The sequence below is a fragment of the Primulina eburnea genome, chromosome 10 (genome assembly GCF_022965805.1).
Source record: "Primulina eburnea isolate SZY01 chromosome 10, ASM2296580v1, whole genome shotgun sequence".
Classification (NCBI taxonomy): Eukaryota; Viridiplantae; Streptophyta; class Magnoliopsida; order Lamiales; family Gesneriaceae; genus Primulina; species Primulina eburnea.
In genome coordinates this window covers 32,716,164-32,732,766 of record NC_133110.1, presented here as the reverse complement: position 1 = coordinate 32,732,766, position 16,603 = coordinate 32,716,164, and the positions used below count along the sequence as shown (strand labels likewise).

Below are 16,603 nucleotides of genomic sequence, written 5' to 3'. Positions count from 1 at the left end.
AATGGAGAAAATTGATTTTAAAAACCATTTTCTATATATATATATATATATAGACACAATGAACTATTTAATTTATAATCCTCAAACAATTAACCCCAAAAGTAAAACTAAAGTGATGTCCACATACACGTGTCATGATCCAGAATATTTTGATCCAAAATAAGTCTACAACATTAAAAACTCTACTTATAACTACACGTACATATTTTTTCCAAGCTTTATTTCTTCGTCGATCTAATCTGTCAAGTGTTTATCATTTCTAACCTATCTTGCTTTGCAAAACAAAAACAATGGTTATATTTTTTTGAATATTTAACTGAGTTAAAAAAAAACACTAGAATGCATGCATAGAGAGAAAACTGAAAATAACATGAACAAAATCAAACAGTATCTGTAAAACCAGTTCTAAAATCTTACCACCATTAACATCAATTTAACTGTGAGGACACCTGATTACCACATAATGACCAAATAACCACGATTTATTAGCATCAACAGCGAAAACGAATTAAAAATTTTCTGATTGTCGAGGAGCCTATGGTAATTAGAAAAAATTGTTAATTAAAAATATACGTATTAAAGTTGTTGTCAAACATAATTACCATACCCCTTTACCACTTCCCACAAAGCATTTTTCCTGCTTTTCTTTCCCTTATTTGAATTAAACAATCTCAAGGCTCTTCATACATTAATAATAATTGATATATGAGACCACATTCATAGTGAAGCCTGTTTGCCATTTGGTAAGTTTGAAACAGATAAAAAAAAATGAGTCACATATATGAATTCAGGTTAAAAATTCAAAACTCAATTAAGAAGACTCGTAACTTCATAATCTATTTAATTTCTTTCACCCATAACTTGATCTTTCAAACACAACCACTACAGATGAATACTTTATCTTCAGCCCATGTTGAAATAAGTGTAAGCATGAGCAGTAAATGTCACGCCCCGAAACTCGGGATTGACACCGGCGTCGCTCATCAATCACAAAATCGAAAAACGACAAGCCTCGTAGCACAGTATAAACCGAAACCAGTTTATTTCATAAATTCGCCAAAAACAACCACTGTCTTTACAACTGAATAAATTGAATAAATTGCGGAAGCGTTTACAAATAAAATAAACCAACTAAAATCCTTAAATCTTGCAGCATAAATCGAATATAATAATTTCACCAGCCCCAAAACTGGTCCGACTCCTCTTCTTCGACCTGTTCCTCTGATTTATCTTCAGTTTTATCTGGGGAGGTGTAAGGGGGGGTGAGTATTTTGGGAAATACTCAGCAAGTGGGGGCCGTTCGAGTACACAACAACGTGCATATAACAATTCGAAAATATACACACACACACCATGCATACTTTGACTCATATCACATTCGTATACTTGACTTGACACTGAGATTCCTCTACTTTCAATGGTTTACTGACGTCAGTCCCTAATTTTTATTCCTCTAAGGGGGCGAGGCCGAATCGGTTATATCCCCACCGTATGAGGGTCATGTCATAGTTGGGATTCCCTCCCATATCAAGTTGGATCCTCACAGTGTCAACATAAAACTCATGCAGAATACATAACCAGAAGGGGTAGAAGAAGAATTGTACTCGACCGAAATTTAATAAAACCGAAAATGCATCACACGAAATTCAACATTTAAAACAAGCCCACTTAGCTTAAGCTTCTTGAAGAAAAACGTAAAACTCCGGTGGCTGGACTGTGACAGCGTTTCGCCGTGCACGAAAAAATATCCTAAGAAACTAGGTGTGTTTCTCGAAAATATGAGGTGTAGAATGGTGTGAATTTTCGAGATCCATGCCCTCCTATTTATAGGGGTTGGCTGCTATCCTGATCGTGTATCAAATCGCGTTGATTCTGAATCAAATCTTCATCTAAAATCGTGATCAAATCTACCTTTATTCTTTACCCTAAATTTCGAAATTTATAATTATATCCAAGCTAATTTTCGAAATTAAGCCTTGCCCAGTCTGTGAAATTTCGACTTTTGTGTCTAATTCCCAATATTCGGTAGATTTTTGACTTCCTAAAATAATAAAAATTATATTTCTAAAATCCCACAAATTTGCTTACTTAAATCCCAAAATTTAGTGGTATTTTTCTACAACTCAAATTTTGATTATTCTCCTAAAATCCCGGTAGTTAAACTTTTAAATTTTTCCCAAGGCTGCATTTTATCGTGTCGACTTTTCCATCTATCTACTATTTTCGAAAATCACTTAATATTCTCCCCTATTATTTTCGAAAATCCCTTGACAAATCCTCAAGATTTTTTTTTTGGTTCCAAGATTAAGTCATCTTCTTGTTTAAATCTTTATCCGGTAAAATTCTATCTATCTCAAATTCTGAAACAAATACACACGATATTATTCTTGAATTCCAAAAATCACAAATCCTGAAAATCTCGAAAATCTTGATACAAAATATTATCATGATAAAAAAAATCGGGATTTTACATCCCTCCCTCCTTATGGGAAGTTTCGTCCTCGAAACTTGGGTTGGCTTGGTCTGAGAAAAGATACGGGTATTGGTTCCTCATATTTTCTTCTAGCTCCCACGTGGCTTCTCTTTCAGTGTGGTTAGACCATTGCACCTTGACGTATGGAATGACTCGTCGCCTTAGTACTTGGTCCTTGGAATCCACAATTCTGATGGGAACTTCTTCGTACTTCAGCTCTTCTCCCAAGTTACTTTCGATTACGAGTGGCTCTACTTCCAACACGTGGCTTGGATCTGAGATGTATTTCCGTAGTTGGGATACATGGAAGACGTTATGAATTCTGGACATGTTTGGCGGCAGAGCGAGTCTGTATGCCAGTGTGCCCACTTTTTCCAAAATTTCAAAGGGTCCTACATAGCGAGGGTTTAGCTTCCCAGCTTTACTGAATCGGACAACCCCCTTCATAGGCGACACTTTTACATATGCCTTCTCGCCAACATTGAACTCTACTGGCCTTCTTTTCAGATCTGCCCAACTCTTTTGTCGATCTTGAGCTGCCTTGAGTTTCTCTCGGACTACTGTAACCTTGTCAATGGTTATCTGTACAAGCTCAGGTCCCACTATGGCTTTCTCTCCCACTTCATCCCAATATAGGGGTGATCGACATTTCCTTCCATACAGAGCTTCATATGGAGCCATCCCAATACTGCTGTGATAGCTGTTATTATAGGCAAACTCGATCAATGGCAGGTGAGTGCTCCAATGGTTACTGAATTCTAGGGCGCACGCTCGCAGCATGTCTTCCAAGGTTTGAATTGTTCTCTCAGTTTATCCATCGGTTTGAGGGTGATAGGCCGTACTAAGAGTGACTTTCGTTCCCATGGCCCCTTGGAAGCTCTTCCAAAAACGCGAGACGAACCTCGGGTCTCTATCAGACAGGATGCTCACTGGCACCCCATGTAGTCTCACAATGTTGTCCATATACAGCGAAGCCAACTTCTCGAGATTGTAATTCATACGAACGGGTAGAAAGTGTGCAGTCTTTGTGAGTCTGTCTACGATCACCCATATACCATCGTGGCCTTGCCTAGACTTCGGCAATCCCACCACAAAGTCCATGGAAATATGCTCCCATTTCCACTCGGGAATTTCCAGGGGTTGCAGTAATCCTCCAGGTCGCTGGTGTTCTGCTTTGACCTGCTGGCATGTCTGACATCTGGAGACGAATTCAGCTACATCTCCTTTCATGCCGTTCCACCAGAAGCTATTCTTGAGGTCCCGGTACATTTTCGTACTGCCTGGATGGACTGAGAACTTCGACTTATGTGCCTCTGCCATTATCTCCTGACGAAGGTTGTCACTGTCGGGCACACACAGTCTTCCCTTCATCCATAGGGTTCCTTTGTCATCAATCCGATGATCTTGAGACTTTCCTTCTTTGACTTGATCTTTTAGTTTGGTCAGTGCTGGGTCTTGATCTTGGTTTAATTTGACGATTTCTCGCAGACACGGCTGGGCTGAGAGGGAAGCTAGAGTCACTTTTCCTGGGCCCTTCCGACTTAGCGCATCAGCCACTTTGTTTGCTTTACCAGGATGGTAGCTTATAGTCAAGTCGTAGTCTTTCAGTAGTTCAATCCACCGTCTCTGCCTCATGTTTAGTTCTTTTTGGGTGAACAGATACTTGAGGCTCTGGTGGTCAGTGAAAATCTCACACTTAGCACCATAGAGATAGTGCCTCCAGATTTTTAAGGCGAAGACAACCGCTGCTAGCTCCAGATCATGAGTAGGGTATTTCTGTTCGTGCGGTTTCAACTGCCTTGATGCGTAGGCGATCACTCTTCCCTCTTGCATTAGTACGCATCCCAAACCTTCCTTAGAAGCGTCACTGTAGATGGTGAATTCCTTGTCTTCAGTGGGTAAGACTAGTACTGGCGTGGCTGCGAGCTTTTCTTTTAATGTCTGGAAACTCTTCTCGCAACCTTCGTCCCAGATGAACTTGGAATTCTTTTGCGTGAGTCTAGTCAGTGGTATGGCGATTGAAGAGAAACCTTCAACGAACTTTCTGTAATAGCCAGCCAGTCCAAGAAAGCTCCTGATGTCTGTGGCGTTCTTAGGTCTTGGCCACTCTGCAATTGCCTCGACTTTCTTGGGATCCACTGATACTCCTGCTTCTGAGATCACGTGCCCTAAAAAAGATACACTTTTCAGCCAGAACTCACATTTCTTCAACTTGGCGTAGAGTTCTTTCTCCCTTAAAGTCTGTAGTGCGATGCGGAGATGCTCTTCGTGATCTTTTTCATTGGAAGAATAGACGAGAATGTCGTCAATAAAAACCACTATGAACTGCTCCAGGAATGGTTTGAAGACTCTGTTCATTAGGTCCATGAAGGCTGCAGGCGCGTTGGTCAATCCAAAAGGCATCACTGTGAACTCAAAATGCCCATATCTTGTCCGAAAGGCTGTCTTGGGAATATCTTCCGCCCTGACCTTCAATTGATGGTAACCCGTCCTCAGGTCTAGCTTAGAGAATACGGCTGCTCCCTTAAGCTGGTCAAATAGGTCGTCTATCCTCGGGAGAGGGTACCTGTTCTTGATAGTGATCTTGTTCAATTCTCTGTAGTCGATACACAGTCTCATGCTCCCATCTTTCTTCCTCACAAAGAGTACTGGTGCTCCCCATGGGGACACGCTAGGTCGAACTTGCTTTTTGTCCAGCAATTCCTGGAGTTGCTCTTTTAACTCCTTGAGTTCAGCTGGTGCCATCCGGTAAGGTGCTTTGGAAATTGGTACTGCACCTGGAGTTCGCGGTCCGGAACTGTCCCTGGGAGTTCTTCTGGAAAGACATCCGGGAACTCACATGCTATTGGGATGTATTCTATTCTCAGTTCGACTTCTCCTTGCACCTCGCTGACCATTGCTAGGTAGATGTCTTCTCCGGATTTCATGGCCTTCCATGCTTGTGAAGCGGAAAGGAGTGATTTTCGCTTCTTGGATTTACCGTGAAACACGACCTCTCCCTGACCTGGGGTTCGGAGTTTGACTTCCTTTCCTTTACAATCTACTATTGCATTGTTTTTGGCTAACCAATCCATCCCTAAGATGATGTCGAAATCGACCATGATCAACTGTATCAAGTCGGCGCTAAAAGTCTGATTATTGATACTGATTTTACAATCTCTGTGAATTTCGTGGGTTTCAATGGCCCTACTTGTAGGTGTAGCTATTCGAAAGGGCTCGTTTAGTTTCTCAGGCTTACATCCTAACTTCTTAGCGAATCTTTTAGACATAAACGAATGGGTAGCACCACAGTCAAATAACACATAAGCAGGCACTTGCTGAATAAATATGGTACCTGACACGACATCGTTTGCGTCGTCCGCTTCCTCTTGCGTCATAGCAAACACTCTAGCGTTAGGCTGATTCTCTTTTGGTTTGTTGGGGTTAGCTCCCACATTCTGCCCAGTTCCCCTGTTGGGCCCAGCTGCTTGATTGGTGGCGGTAGGACATTCAGAAATTCGGTGCCCCGGTTTTCCACATCCGAAGCACGCTCTACTGGCCCTTCGACATTCCCCGGGGTGTCTGAAACCGCATTTTGGGCACGGTTTGGGTCCTTGGTAGTTGGCTGCTGAGGTTTGCCCTGAAGATGGTCCGCCTGATTGGTTCGGTTTCCTGAACTTCTGTCCACCCTGTGCAGACTGACTGGCAAGAGGGCGCTTGTTCTTAAACTCTCCCTCCCTGCGGCGTATGTCTTTTTCAGCTCGGATAGCTGCGCCCATAAGATCTGCAAAATTGGCGGCCTGATAAACTGCTAGGGCCGACTGAATTCGACTGTTCAATCCTCTCTTAAACCGGTGCAGTTTCAAAACTTCATCCGCCATGATTGCCGGAGCATACGACCCAAGGGCATTAAACTGGGATGTGTACTCCACCACTGACATATCGGGGGCTTGAGTGAGGTTTTCAAATTCACTCAATTTCTGCAATCTGACTTCCGCCGGATAATACTGTCTCAGAAATGTTTCCCGGAAGTTCTGCCATGTAACTGGTCCTGTAGCGATCATGGCTGGTGAGACTGCTTCCCACCACTTAGCTGCTCTGCTTTCTAGGAAAGGCACAACCACATCCACTTTGAGTGCCTCAGGGACTTCCAACAGTCGCAGTTGAGTCTCGACATTCTTTAGCCAACTTTGGCCAACTTCAGGATCGGCATCCCCTTCGAAGGTCGGACACCTGTTTTTGCGAAGGGACTCATAATGGAATTTGACTCCATTCGGCGGTAGTGGAGGAGGTGGTTGATTAGCGTTCGGGTTTACCAACCCTTGCAGTGTGGTCGCCACTATGGTGGCTATAGCCATTAGATCGGCTCGGCTTAGGCCGACTGCAGGTGGTGGTCCATTCTCTTGTCGATTTTCTTGCCTATTTTCCTGCTCATTTTCCTGTCTGTTCTCGCGATCAGTGTTAGCGTAACGTGGGTTGCGGTTCTGTCTTGGAGGTCTACCGGCCATTTCCTACAATCGCAAGTTCTAAGAATTTGTACGAGTAGGTTTTATGAAATAGATTGCGCAGAAGTAAATTGAAATCAATGGAACAAATAAAATATTTTATTGATTTCTCAAAATAGATGAACAAGACCAACCTAAATCAATGAACATGACCAATCTAAAAATAGATAAATGCACTGAACAAAAGAAATGTAGCAACAACGGAAACTAAAAAAGAAAAAATTGGTTCACTAAATGTTCTAATCTGCTATCTCGCCATTTCCCACTGCCACATCAGGTGGGGCTTCTTCCTCCTCGGGTTCTGGCATCTCGGGGTCCAAGAACTCTGCAAGATGCATCTGGAGGTCTTGATTTTCTGACTCCAACGCCGCAATCCGCTCCTTGTGGATCAGAATCTTTCCTATCGCAATATCCAACTCACTACTCACATGCGCGCAATTTGCATCCTTCTTCGGAATGATCACTTTTTCTTTTGCCTTCCTTTCGTCTATCTCCTTGATCAACTTTTGGTTACACTCCGATAGTTGCGTGACCACGTCCCATGACTCGTCAATCCTCAGCTTATCTCTCTGTCGTGCTTCAGTTAACTCTGTAGTGCGCCTATCCATTTCCTCCCTTGCCTGCTTGGCTTGACCCAGTGCTGTGACTAATGAGTCTCGAAGCTCGGAATTATGTTCGTTGACGAGCTGGAACATTTCAAATACCTCATTGATTCTTTTCTCTTTTACCTCCAGCTTGGTCGTCAGGTCCTCCACCTGTTGTCTCCTCTTGAAGTTGGTAGCCCTCATCCTTCTGATGGTCTTCTCATGGTTCCTGAGGGCCCATCCGTTAGAACTCCTAATATTCTGGGTGTGCGCGTAAGATTGGTGGCCATCCAACTGAATCGATTCGATGAGAGCAATAGGGGTCACTTTCTTACGGGCGGTGAGACGCGTACGAGTCATTTCCTGGAACAATAAAGAAAGGAAATGCTCAGAATATATATCGAAATATAGGACAAAATAAATATCAAGAATTTATAGAGCCGGGTATTTAAATGTTTTCGAAAATAAAAATTTCTGAAAATTCCCGAAAATAGGAGAATAAAATCGGCGGGTTGACTCGTTGGATTCGGCCGAGTTGAATCGCCGGAGGAAGGTCGGAGCACAAGTGTGTGACGGCGACGGCGTAAGGGTCACGGAACCGGTGACGGATTGGCAAGAATCGGTCGGAAAATCTTCTAATTTGGCCGAAAACTTGCGCAACTCGCTAAATGTCTCAAATTTGGGCGTTTTCGATTTCCTGATCCGATTCCAAATTTGATTGAGGGGAAACGCTACCCATGAATCTTATATCGTTCGTTAAAACTTAATTTAAAATTGGAGTAAGATTGATAGGGTAATTGGACCAAAATGTTTCGGCGATTTAGGGTTTATACGAGAATTGGTAGATCTAAAATTCTCGTCGCATACGAACGCGAAATCCAAAATTGGTTGAGAGCTTTGGTTCGTTTCGTCGAGACGATTCTGGAAATGGTCTCCGATCGACGAACGGGTACCGGCAACGGCCGGAATCGGCGAAGAACGCGGCGGCTCGTTAAGGCGCTGTTTGGCCGAAAAAATTTCCGAAATTTTTTTTTTTTTTTGAAACTCGATTTTTCGATTTTTCCCACTCGGATTATGAACCTGGCGGCTCTGATACCACTAAAATGTCACGCCCCGAAACTCGGGATTGACACCGGCGTCGCTCATCAATCACAAAATCGAAAAACGACAAGCCTCGTAGCACAGTATAAACCGAAACCAGTTTATTTCATAAATTCGCCAAAAACAACCACTGTCTTTACAACTGAATAAATTGAATAAATTGCGGAAGCGTTTACAAATAAAATAAACCAACTAAAATCCTTAAATCTTGCAGCATAAATCGAATATAATAATTTCACCAGCCCCAAAACTGGTCCGACTCCTCTTCTTCGACCTGTTCCTCTGATTTATCTTCAGTTTTATCTGGGGAGGTGTAAGGGGGGGTGAGTATTTTGGGAAATACTCAGCAAGTGGGGGCCGTTCGAGTACACAACAACGTGCATATAACAATTCGAAAATATACACACACACACCATGCATACTTTGACTCATATCACATTCGTATACTTGACTTGACACTGAGATTCCTCTACTTTCAATGGTTTACTGACGTCAGTCCCTAATTTTTATTCCTCTAAGGGGGCGAGGCCGAATCGGTTATATCCCCACCGTATGAGGGTCATGTCATAGTTGGGATTCCCTCCCATATCAAGTTGGATCTTCACAGTGTCAACATAAAACTCATGCAGAATACATAACCAGAAGGGGTAGAAGAAGAATTGTACTCGACCGAAATTTAATAAAACCGAAAATGCATCACACGAAATTCAACATTTAAAACAAGCCCACTTAGCTTAAGCTTCTTGAAGAAAAACGTAAAACTCCGGTGGCTGGACTGTGGCAGCGTTTCGCCGTGCACGAAAAAATATCCTAAGAAACTAGGTGTGTTTCTCGAAAATATGAGGTGTAGAATGGTGTGAATTTTCGAGATCCATGCCCTCCTATTTATAGGGGTTGGCTGTTATCCTGATCGTGTATCAAATCGCGTTGATTCTGAATCAAATCTTCATCTAAAATCGTGATCAAATCTACCTTTATTCTTTACCCTAAATTTAGAAATTTATAATTATATCCAAGCTAATTTTCGAAATTAAGCCTTGTCCAGTCTGTGAAATTTCGACTTTTGTGTCTAATTCCCAATATTCGGTAGATTTTTGACTTCCTAAAATAATAAAAATTATATTTCTAAAATCCCACAAATTTGCTTACTTAAATCCCAAAATTTAGTGGTATTTTTCTACAACTCAAATTTTGATTATTCTCCTAAAATCCCGGTAGTTAAACTTTTAAATTTTTCCCAAGGCTGCATTTTATCGTGTAGACTTTTCCCTCTATCTACTATTTTCGAAAATCACTTAATATTCTCCCCTATTATTTTCGAAAATCCCTTGACAAATCCTCAAGATTTTTTTTTTGGTTCCAAGATTAAGTCATCTTCTTGTTTAAATCTTTATCCGGTAAAATTCTATCTATCTCAAATTCTGAAACAAATACACACGATATTATTCTTGAATTCCAAAAATCACAAATCCTGAAAATCTCGAAAATCTTGATACAAAATATTATCATGATAAAAAAAATCGGGATTTTACAGTAAACCCCAAGGAGCAATAGAGATTACCATATTCAATCCACAACATTGTTTTGCAACCTTGCGACTGTAATTGTCCATAAAACTGATATGCAGTAAAATCACAAATAAAAAGGTAATAGATTGAGTTGGGAATTCTTTGCAGTCTAAATTGGCAACCTAATTGAAACAGCTAACATTTATTTTGAACTCATAACGATAATATAACATCAATACAGAACACGGCAAAATGCTATGTGCATACCATCATTTTCATTATTGTTTCGGCTTCGTGATATCCAAACAGTTGTTGCAAATAGAAAGTAGTAAAATTTGAATACACCCAAAGCATGAAAAAGAAAGTTTTGAGCACAAGACAAACAGCAATTAAACTTGTTCATGGGTTCTACAGTTTGTAAATGTGGACATGTGGGTGTCTAATTGAAGTGCTGCAAGTCTGCAACACAGCAAAGCAGAAGTTTGTTGGGTCAGACTACCCAAGAACTTCAAATGAACCAAGCTAGAAAGATATCAAATATCAAAGATTCGCTCTTGGTCGGTTCCGTTCGAATGGATAAAGCTGCAGAATTTGAATAAATCAGAAGTTTATTTTTATTTGTCAGTTGAATAAAATATGCATCATTATTTGTAGGAATTCTATCATATTATTAGGTGGTTGTTTTCAATAGATGTTTTATCTTTTAGAAATTTTTAGCTTGTTATCTCAATATCAAGATACGATGCAATCATGTATAAATATCCCTCAGAATGAATTCAATAAACAAGCTTCATTTCAATATAATTACTCGTTCCAAAGATCAGAGGTTCTCTTTAACGAGCCTCAATCTATTCGTACATAGGCAAACAAGGAAGAAAAACACAAAATATTAGAGACGTGAGCCTTGGAGATTTTCGAGTGAAACGACCCATAACTCGATCCACTTCTCGTAGTCGTGAATGAATTCAAATTCGCAATCATCAAATTCATAATAAAATATCTACAAAATCGCAATCGTGCTCTTGTAGCAAATAAAAAATAAATATTACCATGAAACTTGTGTACCTTAGCAGAATGGTCGAGAGAACCCAAAGCGAGGCAGGTAGAATCCAGACTAAGTGCCAAAACTGTGACACCCTCACAATGTTTATCAAGAAACTTCGGTGGATTTGACGGTGAAACAGCATATATCGTGGATGCAGATCGAGTTGTCGGCGGACGATGCTGTAACTATGTGGTCGGTTTCGAAATCCCAGAGAATGGAGTAGAAAGAGGACTTTAGATTATCACCATTCTTGTGAGGTTGTGTTCTCAAAGCTTTATCATCTTCTTTGTTTTCCTTTTTTGTCAAGCCTAGTTTGGAAGTTTGAGAGGAAAAAAAACGAAAGAAAGCAAAAGAAAAGACAGGACCGCTTTCATAAAACAATTTTGACGGGGCCGCTTTTAGAAAATAATATTCTCCATTAAATTTCAAAAATATCCTTTTGTTAAAAAACTTATTTAAAACTTTTGCTTACAATCCAATCATTAAAGTTTAAAACTAAAACATTTCACTCAAATATCATCATATTTTTTCTTAAATCTCTTTCCTCCATATTAGTGTCCTGAAACCATCTTCTTCCACGCTCTAATGAATATCTTCTTCCCCCACCAACCATCTTCTTCGCCATCACGACCATTGTCGTCCATCATCAACATATCCACCATGGGTCCACCATCACATTGATATCTCAAAATTGAATATTACAATGTCAATTTGAAGAGTTTTTTTAAGTTTATTTACATATTTTTGCAAGAATATTGTGAAATTTCTTCGTCATAGTTGATGGGTTGTGATATTTTTCCTAATTTTTGTTGCTGATTTGAAAATATCGGTGATATTCCCTAGCTTAGCCCACGATTATGTTTTAACTTTTAGAAATCACCGGATGGTTTTCGGAGACCTTTCGATGGACCAAGAGACTTTTTTTTCCCTAGTTTATTGTTACTAAGGAGTACACCATGTTTTGGCTCAAGGAGACCATAGAATGGTTTCTGGATACCTTTGGATAGTTCACGAAGACCATTTTTTATAATGTGTAGAGACCGTATTTTATTATAAAAATTCTCTCAAATTCATCTTTTTTCCTAGTTTATGGCTATCATTGGAGGCCACAAAGACCATGTTTTGGTTCTGTCGACCATTATTATTATTTTCAGCAATAATTGTTTGATTTATGGAGATTATGAATAAGACAGTCATTTTATAATCACCAGTTATTATGATATTTGATCATTCATTTCCCGGATATCTTAAGAAAGTTATCTGACCATTTTTTACAATATTGTTGTGTACCATTAAAATTGATATATTTTTTTCTTATGAACGCATGTACGCTTGAAAACTAAACAATCCCCAAACAAAGAAGTGTTGAAAAACAATTATGTAGATGTCATTTAAAACAATATAACCCTAGAATACACACAAAATTATTACTACAGCAAAAGATTTGGCTGCTAATGTCGACATTACTTTTTTCACTCTTACCATCTTACTCCTAGCATTCATGTCAGATCGAGATGACATTCTTCGACCAGCAATTAACGGTGTCAAAATGGCTGAGCCTAATGCTGATTCTGTCGTTGATGTCGATGTTGTAGACAGTTTGATGAACGATTTATTTTAGAAAATTGAATGTCAAATCACCTACCATCGATTCACATCCTAACCCAGCAGTAAACAGAGTCATTATAAATGCACACGTGATACGAATGGCCAGTGGTGATACTCTTTTGGCTAGCGACTATTTGATTATAAGCTTTCTAGAAAACGAACGGTCCATAAATTTTACAAATGGAACGTGTTTCGTAAACTAAAGCGAGAAATGTGGTCAATATAAAGAAAAAAGAAAAAGAAATGTTGAAAAGCAATTATGTAAATATGACATTTAAGACTCTAAAGATTTCCATCGAGACCTTGTTCAACAAGCAAGTGAGCTCAATCCCGTGACTAATTTGGATAAAGAAATCGAACAAATTGTTGTGATACTTTTGAAAATGATTATAAATAGTCTGGTTCTCATAGGAGAATCTGGTTTTGTTAAAAATGATGTGTTGGAGGGATTCGCTCAGGAAATTGTTCAAATATTCCCAGTGATCTTGGCGACGTGAGTCTTTTTTCTGTGGACGTGGAACCATTGTTTGTTGGAGATTCATATTGAGATGACTTTGTGTAGAAATTAAAGCATATTCACAACGGAGTTGAAAAATCTGGCAAGAGACAGATTTAATTTTTCGATAAGATTGACTCAATTCCTGATGATGAAAAAATATCAAGAGATGTATCTATTGTCTTGAATTTTATTTCTTGACATGATTCAGGTGTGGTGCATTGGCTCCACAACTATGGAGGGATACAAGAAGTATGTAAGAAAGAATCATACATATAAAAAACATTTTCAGCCGCTTCTTGTAGTTGATTCAAATGTTGCTGATACAATTAGCATATTAAGGGTATAAAAGAAAGTATCAAAGTCATTATAGTGTGAAAAATCTAGATCAAGCTCTTATAATTGCGGCCCAACTGTCAACATGTTATATCATATGTATGTCTCACATCAATATTTTACTACATTCAAATACAATATTAAAATATCGATGCGAAGCATACCTAGACAGTTGAGCCTCAATTATAAGAGCTTCATCTAGAATTTTTACACCGTGATAACTTTCATGCTCATCTTTCATACCCTTCAATATGTTGATTGTATCAGCAATAATTGAATCAATTACATGAAGGGGCTGAAAATGTTTCTTATAGGTATGATTCTTTTCTACATAATTCTTGTATCCCTCCACAGTTGTGGAGCCAATGCACTATACCTGAATTCTGTCAAGAAATAAAATTCAAGACAATAGATATGTCTCTTTATCTTTTTTCATCATCAGAAATTGAGTCAATCTTATCGAAAAATAAAATCAGTTTCTTGTCGGATTTTTCAACTCCGTTCTGAATATGCTTTAATTTCTGCACAAAGTCCTCTCGATATGCATCTCCAGCAAACAATGCTTCCAAGTCCAAAGAAAAAAATCTCACGTTGCCAAAATCACTTGGAACATTCCCCATGTACAATTTTCCGAGTGAATCCATCCACCACATCATTTTTAACAAAACTATATTCTCCTATGAGAACCAGACTATTTATAGTCTTTCTCAAAAGTATCACAACAATTTGTTCTATTTCTTTATCCAAACTAGTTACGAGATTGATCTCACTGACTTTTTGAACAAGGTCTCGATCGTAAATCATTAGAGTCTTAAATGTCATATATACAGAATTGCTTTTCAACACTTCTTTTTCTTTTTGCCTCATATTGACCACCTCTCTCACTTTAGTTGCCGAAACACGTTCCATTTGTAAAAGTTTATGGACCGTTCGATTTTCTAGAAAGCTTATAATCAAATCGTCGCTAGCCAAAAGATGTTGTCAAGGGCCACTATATCACATGTGCATTTCTAATGACTTCGTTTACAACTAGGTTAGGATGTGAATCAGTGATAAGTAATTTGACATTCAATTTTCTAAAATAATCTTTCATCAAAATGTCGACATCGGCATTACCAACAGAATCAGCATCAGACTCAGCCATTTTGACATAGTTGATTGCTGGTCGAAGAATGTCATCTTGATCCGACATGAATGCTAAGAGTAAGATGGTAAGAGTGAAAGGAGTAATGCCGACATTAGCAGACAAATCTTTTGTTGTAGTAATAATTTAATGTGTCTTTGGGGTCATATTGTCAGTAATCATCTTCTGCAATATGTGACACGAAATTAAAGAACAAACAACAATTAAAGTTCACACTCACAAGTTAATCTTCCATTCTTCCCCGTGATATACCATTTTTCACATAATAAACTAGAATTTAAATTAAAAAAAGAAAGTTGGTTGATTGGCATTTCATCACCAAAAATTTACTAGGCTTCTTTGTTCTATTGACAGAGCACTCGAATATTGTTTCCTTGACATTTTCATCTCCAGTTCTACCCACAAAATGCAACGAAGACCATAATTTATTTGGTAATTATTGCATTGTTTTGGTTACATTATTAAAATATTGCAAAATTATTTGTTCTCATTTCTTATATCTATTTTTAAAGATGAATAGTTTGGATCTATATAACATGGATACTCTTAATTTTTTTTCGAAATAATAAAAACGGATACGGATATGACGTGTGTATATATATATATACACACTACAATTTTTAATTTTTAATTTTTAATACTAAATTTATAAAAATATATATAATATTTATATATTTTTTAATAATTAGCATATCCTAGCTATATTGTATCCTGTATTTTCAAAATTTGTCGTATCGCCACATCTGTATCGTATTCGATACGATACCTATATCTATGTCCATACAACATAGTTTTGGATAAATTTCCTCCATGTTTCATTTATATGTTTGATATATTCATTCTGTTTTGTTTGGAAAGATATATAAAAATTAAAAACTAATATTGTTTATATGGAGTTGCTTTTATGTTATATTTAATCATTGTCTTCTGTTTAAAGGAATGTTTCACACGCAACTCGTGTGTATGTCCACTAGTATATATAGACAAAAATGATTTTACTCGGGACCAAAATATTATTTTTTATTCTAAATTATTCTTCATGACGAGAAGTAAAGGAAAACAAAAATTAGCATAAATTAAATTGCCACCACTTTAAGAAACGGAAAAAGGTATGGATCAAGTTCTTTTGTTAGCTTTTTGTGACTACCTAAATAAATTAGCTGATAAAAGAAATCTGACCACCTAAATTTCCTGCTTCCATTAGTTATCTTGAAGGTTTATATTTCTAAATTCAAAAGGATGAAAATAAATAATGTTTCATCATCTAAATAAACTGGGAATTAATTTTTAGCTCTAAATTTCTGAATGTACCTCAGACAGGCTTGTTCTCTCCTCGAAATCATTACCTTCAAATATTACAGTGAAGCGGCCTTAACCTGACAAAATGAGCACCCTTGAAATTCACATTTGTTCCATGTTTTCCTACAAAAGACACGAAATTTTTCAATCCCTTTGGATCAAGATTTCCAGTGGAATAACAGTAGGATAATGGGTTAAACTCGCCATATTTTCTTCTCATCTAGATTCAAAACATGTATGGACGCATGAAATCGGCATAAACTTTAACTACGTACCATGGAAAAATCGAAGAACAGCTCGGATAGAAATAGAACCGCAAGATAGGGTTCGGGTTTCAGCTTGATTTGCGATTTACACCCCAAACTTGGCATCAAAATGAATCTTATGGAGAGAAATACAAAAGCCCCCGATCAATTTGAGGTTCATCTTAGGTGAAGGAGAGAAATGGATTTTAGAATCTACTCTCTTGCCCTTCCTTCAAAACTTAGTTTAAAGGGGAAATTGGGAAATGGGGAAATTGGGAAA

The 16,603-nt window shown here is 38.4% G+C and overlaps 1 protein-coding gene and 1 long non-coding RNA gene across 4 annotated transcripts; both read right to left on the bottom strand.

The window, feature by feature from the left end:
* Nucleotides 1-5,190: 5,190 nt before the first annotated feature.
* Nucleotides 5,191-6,960, bottom strand: LOC140802854 (uncharacterized). Its single transcript, XM_073158469.1, has one exon. The coding sequence runs from the start codon at nucleotides 6,958-6,960 to the stop codon at nucleotides 5,191-5,193; it is 1,770 nt and encodes a 589-aa protein (XP_073014570.1).
* A 3,199-nt stretch (nucleotides 6,961-10,159) lies between these two features.
* LOC140803287 (uncharacterized) lies at nucleotides 10,160-16,576 on the bottom strand. 3 transcript variants are annotated; one of them, XR_012111831.1, is made up of 3 exons: nucleotides 16,354-16,576; nucleotides 11,216-16,201; nucleotides 10,160-10,240 (listed from the first exon to the last, which is right to left on the bottom strand). It is a non-coding gene; the product is annotated as an uncharacterized lncRNA (long non-coding RNA). The 3 variants fall into 3 exon arrangements; XR_012111829.1 differs by lacking the exon at nucleotides 10,160-10,240 and adding an exon at nucleotides 10,258-10,732; XR_012111830.1 differs by lacking the exon at nucleotides 10,160-10,240 and adding an exon at nucleotides 10,258-10,609.
* Between the last annotated feature and the right edge of the window lie 27 nt (nucleotides 16,577-16,603).

Bases quoted from the DNA above. Each gene is read 5' to 3' on its own strand.
- LOC140802854 (XM_073158469.1), bottom strand. From the start codon at position 6,960: ATGGCCGGTAGACCTCCAAGACAGAACCGCAACCCACGTTACGCTAAC.